The 18392-nt window shown below is 67.9% G+C and overlaps 3 protein-coding genes across 6 annotated transcripts; 1 reads left to right on the forward strand and 2 right to left on the reverse strand.

The window, feature by feature from the left end:
- Nucleotides 1-1612: 1612 nt before the first annotated feature.
- ADAMTSL5 (ADAMTS like 5) lies at nucleotides 1613-6725 on the reverse strand. Of its 2 annotated transcripts, none has more exons than XM_051810945.1 (12): nucleotides 6541-6725; nucleotides 5542-5602; nucleotides 5300-5460; nucleotides 4887-4947; nucleotides 4694-4802; nucleotides 4471-4598; nucleotides 4265-4382; nucleotides 3624-3707; nucleotides 2838-3001; nucleotides 2509-2752; nucleotides 2170-2241; nucleotides 1613-2062 (listed from the first exon to the last, which is right to left on the reverse strand). In XM_051810945.1, exons 1-12 carry the CDS (start codon nucleotides 6687-6689, stop codon nucleotides 1749-1751), a joined length of 1665 nt encoding a protein of 554 aa, XP_051666905.1. In that variant the 5' UTR covers nucleotides 6690-6725; the 3' UTR covers nucleotides 1613-1748. The 2 variants fall into 2 exon arrangements, with proteins under 2 accessions (XP_051666905.1, XP_051666906.1); XM_051810946.1 differs by having other exon boundaries at nucleotides 1872-2062; nucleotides 2170-2255.
- Nucleotides 6726-6968: 243 nt separating this feature from the next.
- Nucleotides 6969-9602, forward strand: LOC127481591 (translation initiation factor IF-2-like). Its single transcript, XM_051811027.1, has 4 exons — nucleotides 6969-7322; nucleotides 7623-7730; nucleotides 9088-9286; nucleotides 9523-9602. Exons 1-4 carry the CDS (start codon nucleotides 7227-7229, stop codon nucleotides 9600-9602), a joined length of 483 nt encoding a protein of 160 aa, XP_051666987.1. The 5' UTR covers nucleotides 6969-7226.
- THOP1 (thimet oligopeptidase 1) lies at nucleotides 9562-18152 on the reverse strand. 3 transcript variants are annotated; one of them, XM_051810933.1, is made up of 14 exons: nucleotides 18024-18152; nucleotides 17359-17562; nucleotides 15775-15923; nucleotides 15207-15314; nucleotides 14592-14694; nucleotides 14306-14466; nucleotides 14041-14176; nucleotides 13595-13961; nucleotides 13178-13379; nucleotides 12910-13096; nucleotides 12470-12598; nucleotides 12067-12203; nucleotides 11036-11927; nucleotides 9562-10952 (listed from the first exon to the last, which is right to left on the reverse strand). In XM_051810933.1, exons 1-13 carry the CDS (start codon nucleotides 18037-18039, stop codon nucleotides 11769-11771), a joined length of 2058 nt encoding a protein of 685 aa, XP_051666893.1. In that variant the 5' UTR covers nucleotides 18040-18152; the 3' UTR covers nucleotides 9562-10952; nucleotides 11036-11768. The 3 variants fall into 3 exon arrangements, with proteins under 3 accessions (XP_051666893.1, XP_051666892.1, XP_051666891.1); XM_051810932.1 differs by having other exon boundaries at nucleotides 9562-10973; XM_051810931.1 differs by having other exon boundaries at nucleotides 9562-11005.
- Between the last annotated feature and the right edge of the window lie 240 nt (nucleotides 18153-18392).

The raw sequence follows: 18392 nt of genomic DNA on the forward strand, positions 1-18392 counted from the left end.
AGCTGCACCCGCGTGGTGCCACAGCAGGAGCTCAGCCACGAGCCCACCATGGAGCAGAGGCAGCAGAAGGCAGCCCAGATCCACTCCACGGGCCCCAGTTCCTGTTCACCAGCAACTTTTAGGCCTCAAAAAAGGGATCCCAGGGTGGCTGCACCCCCCAGACACCCCGTTCCCCCCCCCAGGGCACTGAGAGGAGGCAAAGCCCCCCGGCCCTCTCTGTCCCACGGGGACTGGCAGCAGCAGGGTGGCAGCTGTGCCCCGGCACGTGGCACTGGGCAGGGATGGACAGGGAGAGCTGCCAGCTGGGGCCCTCCCGGGGGCAGCGGCCCCACGCCAGGCCCCTGGGCTGCCCCAGGACATAGGGGAGGGGGTTTGTGTCCCCCCCTCCCCGGCTGTGCTGGCCAGAGCACAGAGTGTTTGCTCAGCTGAAGAGTTTTGGGAATTAAGAGAGAGAGCCAGACCTTTCTCCAAGCGTATAATGACCCATGAAAACCCTTGGCTGGACCTTGCAGAGCACGGAGAGGAGGGAGCGGGATGGAGCTTTGTCTCCAAAGGCAGCTGAGACAGAGGGGCTCTCCTCAGGGGGACCCCGAGCCCCAGGCTGAGCTGGGGTCTGTGCACACACCAGGGGACAGTCCTGGGGACACTGCCCAGCCCAGCAGGTCGAGTTAGAGCTGGAGGCACCAGGGCACAGCTTCCCCACGGCCTCTCCGAGGGGTTTTCCCCATCCTGCTCCCCCGGCCTGGCCTAGTCCTCGGTGGGCAGCTGGAACTGAACCCCCTCCCTGCCCAGGGACAAACCCACCCTGGCAGCCCCAAATGGACAGAGTGGGACGAGAGGGGCCACTCTAGAGGGGCCACTCTTACAGGGTGGAGGCACCTTTACTGCCCCAATCACGCCGGAGCACCTGGAATCACTCAGGCACCACTTTACTGGCACCAGCTGGGGAGCCCAGCACCGAGCCCCAGCTGGTCCCAGGGCTCATCTCTGCCCCGGGGTGACCAGGACCCTCCTGGCCTGGCAGCTGCCACTTGGGGCACCCCAGGGCACCCACCCCCGTACCCCTCCCAAGTACCCCAGTTTGGGAACAGCCACCAGGGACACGAGCTGGGAGGTCTCAGCCCTCCCCTGGCACCAGCTCCAAACCCACCCCCCAACGGGCGCAAGACCCCCAAGGGAGCCCCAAGCTGGTGATGCCCCTCAGGGTGCCCCAGTGCCCCCCGTCACATCCTGTCCCCGTGTGGGCCCCGCGGTGCCCCCCCCGTTGCACGGGTTGGGTTACGGGTGAGGGGGCTCCGGCACGAGGGGGGACCCCCCTGCCTCCGCCGGAAGGGAGATAAGCGGCAGGTCCCCGACCCCGGCGGGGAGGGCCTGGCACGGGGCCATCGGGGACTGGGACACGCTGTGGGGCGGGAGCTGCTCCGGGGGCTCGGCACGGGGACACTCTGGGGACCCCCTGCCCGTGGGGACACAGAGGAGACCCCCTGGGCCTGCTCCAGCCGGGAAGGGGCACGCGGCGAGCGAGGGGATAAACAGGTTTATTTTCTGCAAAAATAATAAATTACCACCCTCCTTCTCCCCCACCCCAACGCCGCTGCCACACGGACCCCACGGACGGCGAGATCCCCCAGGGCGGGACGGGGGGTCCCTGGGGGTCCATGCACAGCCAGGGGAGGGGTCGGTGCACGGCAGGAGCGCCGGGCTCGCCCTCGGGGTCCCGTCCCGGGGGGCGCTGGGGCCGGGGGGGCTCAGGGCGGCCGGGGCTGGGGGCAGTGCCGCGCCGCCTCCCGCACCAGCCGGGCCTCGCGGGGTGTCCAGGGCCGGGCGTAGCCGCCGTCCTGCAGCAGGATGCGGTTCAGGGTGTGCTCGTGGTTCACGTGCCGCCGCGCCATCAGCACGTACTCGCCGCCCTCCCGCAGTGGGGGGCACCCGCAGGTGTTGGGCACCCACAGGTATTCCCGGGACACCAGCGGCGAGCGCTGCCGGAACGGCGCCTTCACCTCCACCTCGTAGCGCGTCTCCCGCCCCACCAAGCGCTGCGCCACGATCCGCCCGTGGAACACTGCGGGGTGAGGAGGGGGCACCCTGAGCCCCTTCCCGCCCCTGGCGGTGCCCTGAGCCCTGTCCCGAGGGGACACCCTCCCGAGCCCCTCCCGCCCCGGCGCTCACCGAAGTCGCTCTGGCAGAAGTGCCGGATGCGCTGGGAACGTCCCTTGGCCGGGCGGCACCTCCCGCATCGCCCTGCGGGGACAAAGCTGCAGCAGTTTAGGGGGCGGAGGGGACTCCTCACCCCCCAAAACCCCCTCCTCGAAGTTCTGGGAGGGCTCATTGGGGGTCCAGACTCCAGAGAGGGACACACCGGGCTCCTGAGAGTTCTGGAGGGGGTTTTTAGGGCCCATTTTAGGGCCCTCATCTCATTTCTATCCCTGAGCTCTCCGGGACCCCCCATCCACAGCAGCAAGCCCAGGGGTTTGGGGGGCTGTGGGGACCCCCGAGGGGAGCAGGTACCTGCAGCACCCCCATCCTGGCTCCAGCCTGGGGGGCTCCTCGGTGGCGGCTCCGTGGCAGAGCCCCCGGGCTGGGGGGGCCGTGCAGGGGCCGGGGTGAGCGGGGGCTCCTGGGGCGGGGGGCTGCCGGCCCCCCGGGGCTGGGGCTGCCGCAGGGGGCTGGTGTCCCCACGGCCGGGCGGGGGGTGCCCGCGGGGCAGCCAGAACTCGTACTCGATGCCAGGGTTGGGTTCCTGCAGCAGGACCTGGGGGCACGGGCAGGGCTGAGGGGGGCGGTGGGGGCTGGGGGCGGCTGCCCCTTGTCCCCGTGTGCCCCCTCCCCGCCCTCACCATCACGTGCAGGTCCTGGTCGGTGGGCCCGGGCGCCTCCAGGCTCTCGGTGCCGTCGGGGGCGCGGGTGTAGGTGAGGCGGGTGCCGGCGGCCTCATAGGGGCCCGGCCAGGCGATGGCCCAGTCCCCGTTGAGCACGTAGCGCCCATCACTCGTCATCAGCGCTGCGGGAGCAAGCGGGTCCGGGCCCAGCACCGCACAGCCCCCGGGACCCCCCGCCCGAGTCCCCACCGGAGGCCTCTCCCGGCGCAGGGAGGGCAGCGTGGGCCGGGAGAGCCGCGCTCGGGGCTCCGGGGAATCTGCTTTCTTGTAAGATCTTGGCTTCGGGCCCAAGCCGGAGCCAAACCCTGGTGTGCAACCCCCCGCCTCCACCAAGCCCCCAGACCCTGCTCCCAGAGGGGGCCGGGGCTCCGGCTGCGCTGGGGAGGGGAGTTGGGGGAATGGGGGTGCTGGTTCTGGTGTGCAGTGGCCGGTCTGGCCCCGCTCCAGCTCAGCCCTTCCCAAAACCCACAGCCGCAGCCTCTGGAAAACTGCCCTGAGAGCTTGTGAGTTCACTGACCCCGGGATGCTCAAAACAGCATCTGAGCGAGGGAGCGGCACGGCAGCCATGGGACAACAAGGGACAACGAGGGACAATGAGGGACAGCACAGCACGGAATGACACAGCCACCCCTTGCCCTGCCCTGCCCTGCCCTGCCCTGCCCTGCCCAGACCCGCAGCTGGCACCGGCCAGGACCAACTGGGATGGGCTGGGGCTGACTGGGATGAGGGCAGTTCGTGTCCTACCCAGGTAGTTGCGGCTCTTGTCCGTCACCTTGATGTGGGTGGCCCCAGCTGGGATCTTGGTCACGTTCATGTACCCAAAATATCCTGTCGGGGTGGGGGGCAGAGTCAGGGCAGAGCTGGGGCAGGGCCCGAGGGGACACCCTGGGGGGATGGGGCAGGAGGGGATGGGGCACAGATGACCGGGGTCTGGGGCATTAACCCAGCTGGGCCCATGTGATGGGACATTGGGGGCACCCCACAATGGCCCTGGGGTGCCATCCAGGGCTGTCTGCTCTCACGGGAATCACTGTCCCCACAGCCTGCCCAGCACCCCGTGGATTCTGGATATGGACAGAGGGACTCTGGGTGCCCCCAGGGACCCTCGAACACCCCTGGGGACCCCACAGACCACAGGGGTGCCCCAGAGACCCTCCACCCACCCCAGAGGAGCAACACCCTCTGCAACGAGGCCAAATCACCCTGGTGAGGGGGCTGCTCCGAGCCTGCTGGGGACAGGGAGGGATCAGGGACGATGCCCTGGTGGACAGGGTGACAGGGGACTCAGGCAATGCCTTGGGGACACAGACGGGGGACGGGAGGACAGGGGATCCAAGAGCCAAAGCATTCACCCATGGAGGGGGCCGGGGCAATGGTTCATTCACCGGAGGAGGGGTCCGAGCCCTGGAACAGCCGGTGCACGAAGACGCAGGAGCCGCTGCCGCAGTGGCCGCAGGCGTCGGGGCGGGGGCCCGAGCCCAGGATCCCGTCACAGCCCACGCTCTGTGGGAGCCCAGACGCTGCCTCAGCGTGGGGGGTCAGGGCTGGGGGTCCCGAGGGGTCCCGGGGGGTCCCAGCCCCTCACACCCACCAGGCAGCGCCCGCCGACGCACAGGTCCGGGGAGCCGGGGCCGCAGCGGGTCCCGTCCAGCACCCGCCCGAAGCTGTAGTAGAAGTTGTGCCCCTCGGCCAGGCAGTTGAGGTCGCAGAGGTTGGGGGCTGATGGGTTGGGGTGAGAAGGGATGGGGGTGACACCGGGGGCAGCCGTGGCCCCCCCGTCAGCCCCATGACACCGTCCCCACCCCGGGACTCACCTCCGTGGAAGGGAACCCAGTGGTACCGGGCGGAGGTGCCCAGGACGGGCTTGTTGTCGTAGAGGGAGCACTGCATGGCCCGGAAGGGCACGGAGCCGCTGGGACAGCCCTGTGGGAGCGGCAGGATGGAGCCCACGGGCCGGGATGGGGACTGGCACCAGCCACGTCAGTGCCCGGCCCTCCCCGTGCTCACCTGGAGCTGGCAGAGCCGGTACTGCCGCGGGTCCCCCGTGCACGGCTCCTCCCCGGGGGTCCTGCCAGCACAGCGTCAGCGCGGTGGGGCCGGGACAGGGACCCCCCTGAGTAGCCCTGCCTGTGCCCCACAGCCCCCCCAGGGAACCCCCCATCTCCAGGGCTGCGGTGCCACCGAGCCACCACAGGGCTGGCAGTGACACGTCCCCACGGGGGAGCAGGAGCGGGTACCCCAATGTCCCACGATGTCCCTCATCCCAGCAGGGTGGAGTCACCAGGCTCCAGGACCCCCCAGGTGGTGCCAAGGACCCCAGGGACACACGGGGGGCGGTGGCAGAGCCGTGCCAGGGGATTTGGGTGCCCCGTGTGGGGTTTGGGTCCTGCCATGGGATGGGGTCCCCGTGCCCCACTCACCGCTGGCACCTCCGGGTGCGAAGGGCAACCCCGTCCCCGCAGGAGCTGGAGCAGGAGCTCCAGGGGCCCCAGGACCCCCAGGTCCCCCGGGCCGGCTGCCGGCGGGGCCGAGCGGGGGCCGGGGGCTCGGGGACCCTCGCTGGTGTGCTCAGGGCTGGGTCCTGCACGAGGGAGGTGCCAATCAGCACCGGGGTGGGGGTCAGGCGGCCCGGGGGTGCCACCGTGCACCCCAACCCCCTCACCTGTGCCGTGCCAACCAGGCTGAGCCAGGCCAGGAGCAGGAGCCGCCACGGCCGCCGGCACCTGCGGAGCACAGAGCCCTGAGCCCCTCGTCCCAGGGGCCGGGGTGGCAGGGGGGTGTCCCCACCCTCCCCATTGCCGCAGGGACGGGGCCGCCGCCGAGCCCCCCCCGGGGACCGCAGTGAGGGGGAAGAAGGAGAGACGAGCAAGAGCAGCCCCGGCGGGAGGGTCCCCGGGGCGGGGACGGGGGGTCCGGTGCTGCCGGAGGGGTCCGGCGGGTGGGTGACAAGGGGCGTGTGACACCCGGTTGGTGACGCCGGGTGGGCGACGCCGTGTCCCAAACACGTGCCCGCGCGGCACCGGGACGGGTGACGGCCCCGCCACCCCCAGGGCCCCGCGGCGGGCGCCGGGCCGGGATCGCTGCCTGCCGGGACAGGACCAGACCTGCACGCTCGGGGCTCCGCGCCGCTCCCCGATCCGGATCCGGCCCCGCCGTGGGGCGAGCGGGGTGGGGGGCAGCGGGGGCCCCCCACGGCCCAAAGCGCCTGATCCCGGAGCCCCTCAAAGCGCCCAGTCGGGGGGGTGGGGGATGCGGGAGGTGCCGGGGGTGCAAAGGGGTGCAGGGGGGTTCCGGAGGGGTGCAGGGGGGTTCCGGAGGGGTGCAGGGGGGTTCCGGGGTCCCGGCCCCCGTCGGAGAATCCCCCGGCCGAGCCGGTTCCCTCCCGCCGCGCAGCTCCCACGGGAGGGTCGCGAGTGGCCGCCCCCAGCCCCGGGCTCCGGGTGCCCCGGCGGGGCAGGGGAAGGGCCGGGGGGTCGCGGTGCCGTCGCTGCGGGGTGGGTGCCGTGGGTCCGGACCCCGCCGAGGGTCGGGTGATGCCCAGACCCCGCCGGCAGCGCGGGGGGCACCGCGTGCCTCAGTTTCCCCGCAGGAGCCCCGGGGGTCCGCGGGGGCGCGGGGTGGGGGGTCCCGCGAGGGGGTCGAGCAGAAATCAGGACCTTACCCAGCGCCGGGGGGTGCCCCGCGGAGGACGGGGCGGCCCCCACAGCCCCCCCCGGCCATGCAGCCCCTGGTCCGCGGCGTCCCGGCGGCTCCGTCCCGGCTCCGCGTCCCGGCGGCGGCGAGAGGGGGGGACCCGGCACGATCGGGCATCGCCTGCGCAGCTCCGGGGGGGCCGGGCGAGGCTTCCCCCCCCCGCCCGGTTCGCCTCCCGTCCCTCCCCGCCGCGTTATTAATATCCAGCCCCAAAGGTGCGCCCAGCCCTCCCCGGCCGCCCGTTAACCCTTGGGGGCCCGGAGCTCCGGCGGTCGGGGAGGGGGGGCCGGTGGCGTTCCGGGGGGGCGGAGCTGCTGCTTCGCAGCACCTGCACCCCCCTCGGGACCCCACCAGCCCCAGCAGCAGGGGGGAAGAGGCACCAGGACCCCCCTACAAGGTCGTATCCTGATCCGGGACCCCCCGGTTCTGGGCATCCCGGGGAGGGCTGATCCCACTGGGGGTCCCTCCTTCGACATCTTCTGGGGGGGCTTCGGGTGCCAGAGCGCTGGGCGCTGGGTGCGAGGGGGTCACCCGGCACCCTTGGGTCCCACGGGCACCCCGGAGCTGAAGGGGTTACAGTGTCGGGTGGGGGTGCCCCTGGGGTGTCCCTGGGGTGTCCCTGGGGTGTCCCCACTGCAGAGCAGAGCGGGCAGGATGGTCCCGGGGCACGCGGGGGATGAGCCCCCCGGCTGGTACATCGAGGACTCGGGCAGTGGGATGATCTACAAGCGGGGACGGCTCCTGGGACAGGTAAATCCCCCCTCCCTGCACCCCTGAGCAGCCCCTCACCCCAGCCAGCACCCCCTCCCCGCTGGGCACCCCGGGGGGGTCCCACACCCGCACCCCCAGGGCTGCAGGGGGTCCCCGAGGTGTCCTGCTCCGAGGGGGACCCACCACACCCCCTCTGGGGAAGGGGAAGGGGCAGGGGGGAGACACGGGCTGAGCCACAGCAGGAGGGGGGGCACATGGGTGGGCACCGCAACACCCGGGACCCCTCCCGCCCCCCCTCCGTGTGCCGGGCTGCCCCTTCCCACGGGATCATCCTCGCAGGGCACCTTCGGGCGCTGCTACCGGGTGACAGAGGTGACCAGTGGCCGGGTCTACGCACTGAAGGTCGTCCCTCGAGCCGGGCTGGCCGCGGTGGGCACCGGGGACAGGGTGAGTCCGGGGGGGCAAAACCCATGGGGACCCCCCAGAGCCCCCCAGCCCTGCCCGTGCCCCGTCCCGTGGGGTGTGTGCTGGGGGTGCCCCGATCCCGAGGGTTCCCCGGGGGCTGCCGGGCTCCTGTCGGTGCAGGTGGAGCGGGAGCAGGAGCTGCACCGTCAGCTGAGCCACCGGCACATCGTCCGCCTGCACCGGCACTTCACCCACCGCGGCCACCTCTGCCTGCTGCTGGAGCTCTGCGGCCGCGGGGTGAGCACCTGACCCTGAAACTGGGCACCTGAACCCCCAAACTGGGCACCTGACCCTGAAACTGGGCACCTGAACCCCCAAACTGGGCACCCGAACCCAAAACTGGGCACCTGAAACCCAAAACTGGGCACCTGAAACCCAAAACAGAGCACCTGCACTCCAAACCAAGCCCCTGCACCCCAAACCAAGCCCCTGCACTCCAAAACCAAGCAATGCACCCACCCCCCAGGCCGGGGCTTCAGCAGGGCCCAGGGTGGCCCCTCGCTCTGTCCCCAGTCTCTCCTCGCTGTCCCCAGTCCCTCCTCGCTCCATCCCAGTCCCTTTTCCTCCTGTCCCAGTGCCTCCCCTCTCTGTCCCCAGTCCCTGGCCGACATCCTGCGTGCCCGGGGCCGGCTGGGGGAGCCGGAGGTGCGGTTTTACCTGCGCCAGGTGATCTCGGGGCTGCGCTACCTGCACGGACATGGCCTCGTGCACCGGGACCTCAAGCTGAGTGCGTGGGGCACGGGGGGGTGTGCGTGTGTGACCCGGGGCGGGTTTGGGGTGCCCCACACCTGCCCCACCCCGCTCATCCCCCTCCACAGGCAACTTCTTGGTGACGGAGGAGATGCAGGTGAAGATCGGGGACCTGGGGCTGGCGCGGGGGGCGGCTCCGCCCGGGCGGCGCTGGGGGTGAGCAGGGCTGGGGGGCTCCGGGGGGGGCACTCACCCTGCCCGTGTCCCCGGGGTGCTCCTGGACAGGGGTTCATCCCGTCTGTGTCCCCCCAGGGCGCTCTGTGGGACCCCCAGTTACCTGGCCCCGGAGGTGCTGGAGCGCAGGGGACACGGGGTGCCCTCGGACATCTGGGCCCTGGGATGTGCCCTGTAAGGGGGGCTGCAGGGGGGACGAGGGGGCTGCAGGGAGGACAAGGGGGCTGGAGGGAGGATGGAGGGAGCTGGAGGAAGGATGAAGAGGGAGGACGAGGGAGCACGAGGGAGCTGTAAGGAGGACAAGGGGAGATGGATGTAGGATGGGGAGGGGGCTGGAGGGAGGACAGGGGAGGCTGGAGGGAGGACAGGGGATGCTCCTGGCCCCACCTGGAGCAGCTGGACCCCCCCCTCCCAGGTACACGGCCCTGACCGGCCGCCCCCCGTTCGAGGGGTCCCAGCGGCTGGAGCTGTACCAGCACATCCGGGGGGCTCGGTACCCGCTGCCCCCCCAGCTCTCCCCCCGGGCCCGGGCCCTCCTCGCCCTCATGCTGGACCCCGACCCTGCAGCACGGCCCGGCCTGCAGGACGTGCTGGACCACCCCTTCTTCACCCAGGTGTGGGGCTGGTGGGGGGCACGGGGGGGACATGGGGGGAACACACACACGGGGGGGGGTCACTGCCTGTCCCTCCCCAGGGTTTCACACCCCACAGGCTCCCACCCCGCGCCTGCCACTCCGTGCCCGTGTTCCTGGGACAGGACCCGCTGTGCCGGCTGCTGCGGGGGCTGCAGTGCTGCTGGGGGGGTGGCTGTGCCCCTGGCACCCCGGGGGGGCCGTGTCCCCCCCCCCAGAGGAGCAGCTCCCTCGGCAGGACCCGAGCCAGGCAAACATCGGCGGAGGAAAACCTTTATTAGTGCTGGGAACCGTCTAAAATCCAGTCATGGAGACAAGCGGGGCGGGGACGTGACTGGGACGAACGGCACACACACACCAGTCTGCCCTTAAAAACGTCAACAGGAAAAAAAAACCGAAATCCAAACCCAAAAGGGAGCTCTCTTCCCTGCCAGCCTGGGATGGGGTGGGGTGGGGAGGTGCAGCTCCAAGGAGCCGTGTCCTGGTGCTGCTCCTGGGGGTCACCAGGAGGGGCACCAGGTCACCCCGCTCTGCCTCCAGCCCCACCAGCAGTGGGGACACTGGAGAGGGGACAGAGGGACCTGTGGGCTGGGAAGGAGGGAGGAAAGTGCGTGGTTTCCCTGTCCAGCTTCAGTTTTCTCTCTCTTTTGAGAGAAGAGTCTGGAAACGCTGAAAGCTCAGTAAAACATGACACTAAAATCACCCACAGCGTGGGGGGGAGCTGGGACCACCCACCTATGCCTAAAACACGGGAGGGGACAAGGACAAGATGCTCGACGTGGCCCCAGAAAGCACCAAGGAGCCACTGCCCTGCTCATGGACCTGCCCACGTGTCAGCACCAGAGGGGACCAGCGAGAGGGGGGGTGTCACCAGCAGGGTCTGGGGGAGGGAGGTGACAGCAACGACTTTGTCTGCACTTGGGGTGAGCCCTCTGGGGACAAAGGCCAGAGGAGAGGGAACAGGGAACAGCCTGGCTGGGGGGGACACGGCAGCTCCCACACAGGGGGATGGGGTGGCGGGTGCGAGTTTGGGCACTTGGCTCTCACTCGTGTCCTCAACCCACGGCAGAGTGGCAGGGGGGGACCCCACAGCCCTCCCACGACACGCCCGAGGCCGCAGGTGGGGTGGGACACAAACCCCAGCCCCCCTCGGAGCTCCTCAGCCCCTCTCCAGCTCCTGAGGAAGCAGCTGGGAACCTCTCCCAGCCCGCACGTGGTTCCTCCCTGAGCAAACCCCGGCCCGGCCTTTGCCCTCGGGGTCGGGGCTCCACCACCCGACCCACGGCCCTGCCTGGCACGGGGCCTCGTGCCACAACACCCCGAGGGTCCTCGGGGACAGCCGGGGGACAGGTGGCACAGCCTGGTTGCTCCCGAGGCCGGGCACAGGCCTGGCTGCTGTCCCTGTCCCTGCCCACGGCGCCGCTCCCGCCTGGCGCGGAGCCCGCCGGGTATTTTTATCCCTCCCGGCATCCGTGTTGTTTGAAGCTGTCGGCTTGTTTTTTTGGTAATAAACACGGCCCTCCCCTGTCCCAGCCCGGCCCAGAGCTGACAGCAACACCCACACCCTCCCCTGCCACAGCCAGGCACCGGTTGCCCCGGGATGGCCCTGAGATGGCCCTCAATGGCCCTGGGATGGCCCTCAGTGGCCCTGGGATGGCCCTGGAATGGCCTTCAATGGCCCTGGGATGGCCCTCAATGGCCCTGGGATGGCCCTCATGGCCCTGGGATGACCCTGGGATGGCCCCGGAATGGCCCTGGGATGGCCCCGGAATGGCCCTGGCAGCCCCAGTACAGCCCAGGGGAAGGTACAGCCCCCCCTGGATACCTGACAGCACAGGGGGTCCAGCCATGCCCCCCAAATCCTGTTCTGGCAACACCTCCACCAGCCAGCCCCTCCCAGGCAGGAAGGTCCGAGGGGCTCAGGGCAGGACGTTCCAGTAAATTCCATGGGTTTTAAGCTCTGGGATCTCCCCATCTTTGCTCCACAGCCAACAGCTGCCCAAAGATGGGGAGAGCGGGGCTCGCTGCCCTTGTTTGGTGCTCAGGACAGTTCCTTCTGTCCTGGGGCACAAACCTGGCCAAGGGGGAAACAACAACAGGGTGGGAATTCTGGTTTCTTAAAAAGGATTTAAAAACAACGCCCCAAGCTTTGGGAACTCCTCTCCCCCTCCTCCCCGGCTCTGGGTGAGGCTGAAACTCACCCTCGTGCAGGACTCAGGTTCAAAGTTCAGCAAATCTGTGGGGGTGACCCAGAGCCCCGTCCCCGGTGGGGGTGACAAGGGCAGGTCACCTCCCTGTCACTGCAGAGCCCGGCCCAGGGCTGAGCCCGGCTCCCAGAGCCCGGGGGGGGCTCAGAGCGGGACCCTGGCGGGGCAGCTCGAGGCAGGGGTGGCCCAGGGGGTGTTTGGTGGCAGGTACCAGGTGAGGGGAGGTGCGTGGGCAGGGGCTGCACTGCACAGGGGCCTCAGCAGCCCGAGGGCAGCGAGCTGCTCTCCACCTTCAGTCCTTTGCTGGCCAGGAAGGCGTCCTGCTTGGGCTCCCGGCCCAGGAACTTCCTCAGCATGTCAGAGGCATCCACGGAGCCGCCGGGGCGCAGGACACAGTTCCTGTAATCCATGCCCACCTGCCAGCAGAGACAGGCCTGTCAGGGACACCCACCCTCGTCAGGGACACCCACCCTGGCACCGGCACTGCGCCCCAGCCACGCTCAGGGGACCCTCCCTACCTTGCAGTTCATGATGCCCTCAGGGGACCCTCCCTACCTTGCAGTTCATGATGCCCTCCTGCTTGAAGCGGGTGTGGAACATGTCCATGGAGAACACCTCGCTCCAGAGGTAGCCGTAGTACTGCGCGTCGTAGCCCCCGGCCAGGTGGCCGAAGGTGGCCGGCATGTTCGTCCCTGTGGGGCGGGGAAGGGAAGGGGGTTAAGGGGAACACACAGCATGGAAACCACCCCCCTGCTGTCACTGTGTCACAGCAGGCACTGCCTCAGCTGGTCACAATCCCAGGGGACGCAGGGAAGCACTTCCCAGTCCTTTCTGGTGGTTCAGCCCCACTTTTCCTGGAGCCAGCACAAAGTGTCCCCACTGAGCCAGCCCGGGAAGAGCCTGCTGAGCCAAGGGTGCAGGCCAGGCCTAGAGGGACAGGAGGGTGGGACACCCATACCTGGGGTGGCAGGGACACCCAGCACCTCTTCACACAGCCGGGCAAACACCTCCACAGGGTCGGCCTTGGTCTGGGTGTGCAGCGCCTGGTCCACCTTGGCCAGGACGATCTGGCGCAGGTTGAAGAGCCCTGTTCCCAAAGGGAGGAGGAGGAGGAGGCAAGCTGAGCTCCTGCTGGCAGGCAGGGCCAGAATCCTGCCTGCAGGAGTGTCACCGAGGCCAGTGGCAGCAGGGCAGGCTGGGGGCCTGGCACCTCTCGTCACTGTGCCACCTCCCAGCCCACGTCGTGCCACGTCACCCTGGCTCTTCCCCCAATCCCCTCGGACCCTCCAGCACCACGGGGAGCCAGGCAAAGCCTTTCCTCTACCCAGCCAGGTCACAAAGCGTCCCCCCTTGCCCTCGCCACGCTCAGGGAGCAGCAGCCCCTCGGCAGGGACCCACCCGTGTTCGCCTGCCGGGATTTAATGAGCTTCTCCAGCAGCTCATCCGGGATGGGGCTGCCCGTTTTGTAGTGCCTGGACATGCGCAGCAGCGGCTCCTTCTCCCACACCCAGTTCTCCAACATCTGGGACGGGGCCTCCACGAAGTCCCTCTCCACGTGCGTCCCGCTGAACATGGCAAACTCGGCCTGGGAGACACGGCGAGCTCAGGGACGGGGGAGCGGGGCGGGGGAAAGGTGCCAACCTGGGCCAGCGCAGGGAGGCCTCACCTGGGAGCACAGCTGGTGCATGACGTGCCCGAACTCATGGAAGTACGTCTCCACCTCGTCGTGCTGCAGCAGGGAAGGGGCGTCCGGCGTGGGCTTGGTGAAGTTGGCCACCATGGCGGCCACCGAGATCTGCCGGCTGGAGTCCGGCAGCAGGCAGCCCGGCTGCAGGCCGAAGCAGGCAGCGTGCCCGTACTTCCCTTCCCTGGCACAGGCAGAGGACACTCACAGGGATCCTCCCCACGGCCAGACACAGCCACGGCCTCCCCCACCACGGTCCTGCCTGGAGCAGGAGCCCCGGAGAGCCCCCCGTGCTCCTGGGACGGCCCTTCCCGAGCACAGGAGCAGGACCCTGCTCCTCCTCGGGCTCTGCTCCCCAGCCCAGCCCTGCTCCCTGCTCCTCCTTGCCCGAGGCCTCACCGTGGGTACAGGTCCAGGTAGAACTTCCCGATGGTCTCTCCGGAGGACGTGTCCTTCACCGTGTAGAGCTGCACGTCCTCGTGCCACACCGGCGCCTTCTCCTCCAGGTGGAAGGTGAGCCCCAGCAGCTCCTGGTAGATGGCCAGGAGGCCCGTGGTGACCACCTGCATGGGGAAATACTCCTTCAGCAGGTTCTGGTCCACGCTGTACTTGGTCTCCTCCACCTGGTTCATGTAGTAGCGCATGTCCCAGGCGTTGATGCGGTTGTCGAACTCCAGCCCGCGCTTCTCGCACTCCTTCTTCTTCAGGTCCAGGATCACGGCCCGCTCCTTCTCCCCGAGGGGCTTCAGCTTCTGGGCCAGCTCATCTGGGAGAAGCACAGCAGGCAGGGTTGGCACCCGTGGTCAGAGGAGCCCGGGATGCCCCCGCTCTGCCCCGGGACGCACCCAGGAACGTGGCCACCGTCGCGCTGCTCTTGGCCATGTTCATCTCCAGCACGAAGTCCGCGTGGGTGCTGAAGCCCAGCAGATTGGCCTTCTGAGCCCGTAAATCCACCAGCTCCTTCAGGATCAGGCAGTTCTCCTGCAGGGCACACACAGAGGGGAGTGGGGCAGCCAGGGGAGAGAGGAAGCGGGAGCTCTCCCGAGGGAAGAAGCACAAGTCCCAGGTGAGATGCCTCCACTGCCCTGGCATCCCGTCTGTCCCACCTACCTCTTTGCACCTGGAGTTGAACATCTCCTCCACCTTCCTCCTCGTCTCGGGCACGTAGCACTTCTTCAGCAGAGGGAAGTAGTGTGGGTATTTCAAGGTGACCTTCAGCTTTCCATCCTCTGTCTTCTCCAGGGAGTTCAGGAAATCCTCAGGGAGCCCCCCTGGGAAAAGAGCAGACAGGGCTGAGGGAGAGCCCAGGATCCTCCAGGAATACCAGCTCTGGGAAGGGGCACAGGAAAAGGAAACCAGGCCACACCAGCACAGAGCTCAGCTGAGCTCTCCATACCTAATTCCTCCTTGGAGAAGGGCAGGAAGGTGGTGTCTTCGTTGAGGTTCTTGTTGAAGTCTATGCACAGGACACTCAGCTTTTTCTTAATAGCTTTGATTTTCTTTAAAGTGCAGATAAACAGAGCAGAGTCAGTGCCAGGGGGGAAGCCAGGCTGTGCCCTGCTGAGCTGCCCAGCAGCAAGTCTGCACTTGGCTCTGACTCAGCCCCAACGCTGCACAATTAACTGTGTGCCAGCACCACACTCCCAGGCTGGAACAGGCTCCCTGGGATCACACCTGCTGGGAACCAGCCACCTCAGCAAGGCCCTGCCCGTCCCCTGCCAGCTCAGGAGCTGCAGGTGTTTCAACAACAACCTCCTCTGCCCTTATTTTTCACCTTCTCGTCTATTTTTAACCCAGATTTGAGCTCCTTTACTGGTGCTTGGTAAGAGAGGGAGACCCTGAGCAGCTCAATCCCTTCAGCCCTTTGCCTCTAGGAACCAGGTGTTACTTCCAAGCCCAGGCTGGACAGGGTTTGGAGCAACCTGGGATAGTGGAAGGTGTCCCTGCCCATGGCAGGGTGTGGGATGAGCTCCCTTCCAACCCAAACCACCCTGGAATTCTGTGAGCTCACCTCCTGTGTCTCCTCGGGGAGATGGAGCCCGTTCCTCTTTCCCAGCTTGATCAGCCTCTCCAGGTACCTCTTTGCCTCAGGTTTCAGGGAAGCACTCTCTGCTTTCTCCTGGAAAACAACACGGGGAGCTCGGGGAGCTGCAGGACCAGGTGCTGCAGGGAGCTGCTTCCTGGTGGGAGCTGTGGCTTATGGGAACACCCCCAGGGATTGCTTTGGTGCACTGGTTCCCATGTCACCCTGGGGCACTGGGTCCTACCAGACTGCTCGAAATCCATCACTTTTCTGCTGTGTCCCAGCATCCCTGGGGCATCACCAGCCCCCTCCCCACCTCAGCTGGGCTGGGCTTACCAACACCACCTCAGCAAAGGGGTAATCAAGGCCCTGGGAAGGGGGCAGAGCCATCAACCCATAATTTTCCAGCTCTCACAAACAGCTGGATCCCTCTGCAGCTCTCACACCGCAATCCCATTCCAGGCCTGACTCAGCTCTGGGACAAGGGGAAAGGCTTTGCTGGGACCCTGGGAGGTCTCAGTGCCCTGCTGAGGGGCAGCCCTGGCAGGGGACACACCTGGAGCCAGACAATCCTCTGGTACACGTCCTGCCTCATGCTCATCTCCACGTCGAACTCCGAGAGCTTCTTGTCGGCCTCGGTGCTGGCGGCGCGGATGGCCTTGCAGGGGGACACGTGCTGGGGGAAATCCAGCATGTTCCGGCGCACTGGCAGAGAACAGGGATCATGGCTCCACGTCCCAGGGCTGCTGGGTGCTGGCAGTGCCCACGCAGAGCCAGTCTGGCAGCCCAGGGCCCGGCCCACCACCCACACGAGGGAAGAGCGGCTCCCTCCTGCCCCTTCCCTGCTGCCGAGCACATCCACCCCCTGGGCTCCCACCACAGCCCAGCCTGCCCCCAAAACTCACAGGAATTTCGTGCCTGTGAGGCCCCAACCCCTCTGCCCCAGCTGTGGTATCCCAGGACTTGGGGGGGTGTCCTGTGCAGGGCCAGAGGTTGGACTCACTGATCCCTTCCAGCTCAGGATATTCCAGGATTCCAGGCTGGCACCGTCCCTGTGTGCCTCCCTTAGAGCTAAAAGTGGGACACGTCTTTCCCACAGGTGCTCCCCAAAAGCCACCAGGTGGGCCCTGTCCTGATGCATTCCCACTTGAGGAGGGGAATCAGGGAGGACATTCCTGCAAAGCCCCCGGTACCAGCACTCCAGGTGCTCTCCAGGCACCTGCACTCTCCCCCAGCACGAGGTGAGCAGGGAAGTGCTGACAGAGGTGCTGAAGTCGACACTCCTCCTGCTTACTAAGGGGTTTTTCCTCTTATTTTAGGAAAGAGAGCTGGGAGAGGAGGAAGACAAAGCTTGCAGGCTGGTGCCTGCTCCAGACAGGTGTGGCAGCTCCCGGCACAGGGACCCCGAGGGGCTGCCTGGATTGTCACTCTGCAAATAACCAGCCAGCCAGACACCAAAACTGCATCACTTCGGTGCCACCACGACATGTCACCTTCCCAAAAATTACAGCAGGCACATGGAGGGACATTTATCCACTGGCTTAGGGAAAAAAATTAGGAAGGAGATGACGATTTCTTTTCTGCTGTTTGTTGCCACTGATGCTCCCTGACACATGAAAGCGGGGACAGCCTTGGGAATGTGGCTGCTCATCCTGCTGCCAAAGGGGTGTCCTTGGCTTTGTTTGCTCTTCCCTCCCAAGTCTTGTTCTTTGTACTTGTACCTCGTCATATAAACATTAACTGGGAAAAAACACCAACACGGTGCTGGCAGCCAAGGGGAAAGAGCAGGAGTTGACAGCACAGAGCTAAAAACCACCCAAAAAAACCCTTAGTAACACGGAATCATGGAATCCTGGAGTGGTCTGGGTTGGAAGGGACCTTAAAGCTCACCCAGGGACATGGACAGGGACACCCTCCACTATCCCAGGTTGTTCCAAGCCCCATCCAACCTGGCCTTGGACACTTCCAGGGATGAGGCAGCCACAGCTTCTCTGGGAATTCCATTCCAGCCCCCCCCATCCTCCCAGGGAGGGATCCCTTCCCAACATCCCACCTAACCCTGCCTTCTGGCAGTTTGAACCAGCTCCCCCTTCGTCCTGAGTTCCAGAAAGCCCCGACCCCCCCTCCCCGCTGCTCCCACCTGTGTATTCCACCTCCACGTCCGCCAGGGCCTTCAGGGTGTTCTCGTAGGACACCTCCCCCCTCTCCTGGCTGCCCACCCGGTCGTACACGAGCTTGGTGCTCTCGGTGAGCTCGGCGGCCATGGCCTCGATCTGCTCGGCCGTCAGGTCCCAGCGCAGCTGGTTGGCCACGAGCCGGGGCGCCTGGCTGTCCACGACATTCCCTGGGGAGGGGGGGGAAAGGGCCGGGAGACGTTCCCTTACTCGGGCTGGAAGGGAAATCCGGCCGCGGGGCTGAAGCCCGATAAAAGCGCTTGGAGAGAGGCCCAGCAGCCCCGCGGGGATGGGCTCCGGGAGCGGGCAGGGCTCCGGGAGCGGGCAGGGCGCCGGCAACGTGCGGGCGGGTCGTTCCTTGGTGGAAACCCGACTCCCCCCGGCAGGTGCCCGTGCCCCGGGGACGGGACGGCGGCCGTGCCCTGCACGGGGACAAGGCCCGCGGGGCACGGAGGTGACTCGGGGGGGCAGCAGGACCCCGCGGCCGCCCCGGGGGGGTGACCCGAGCCCCCTCCTCCCGCCCCATCCCTCTGTCCTCACCCCCCCTGCCCGCGCCGCGCCGGCCCCTCGCCCTCGCCCCCGCGTCCCCCCGCGCCGCCGCGGGCTCGCAGCCCCCCGTGGCCGCCGGTACCTGTGGGGGGGGCCATGCCGGGGGTGCCGGGAGTGCTGACGGGGCCGGGAACAGGCCGGGCCGGCGCCACGCACCGAGCATGTGCCCCGAGCGGGGAGGCGGGCGGGGACAGCGGGGCATTGTGGGAGCGTGGAGGACCGCGCCGCTCCCGCCTTCCCCGCGCCGCACCGGGGGCCGCGGGGGGGGAAGGCGAAGAGTCCCCGCCGCGACCCTCAGAGCCGGCCCGGAGCGGGGCCGGGAGCGGGCGCGGAGCATCCCCGGGGTCCCGCCCGCCCGTTCCCATGGCAACGCCCCCGCCCCGTCGCCATGGCAATGCCCCGTCTCTATGGTACCGCCAAGGTGGGGCGGGGCTTCCACTCTACGCCCCGC

This window comes from Manacus candei, unplaced genomic scaffold (genome assembly GCF_025592945.1).
Source record: "Manacus candei isolate 608988 ecotype Guabito, Panama unplaced genomic scaffold, ASM2559294v1 h1tg000080l, whole genome shotgun sequence".
Classification (NCBI taxonomy): Eukaryota; Metazoa; Chordata; class Aves; order Passeriformes; family Pipridae; genus Manacus; species Manacus candei.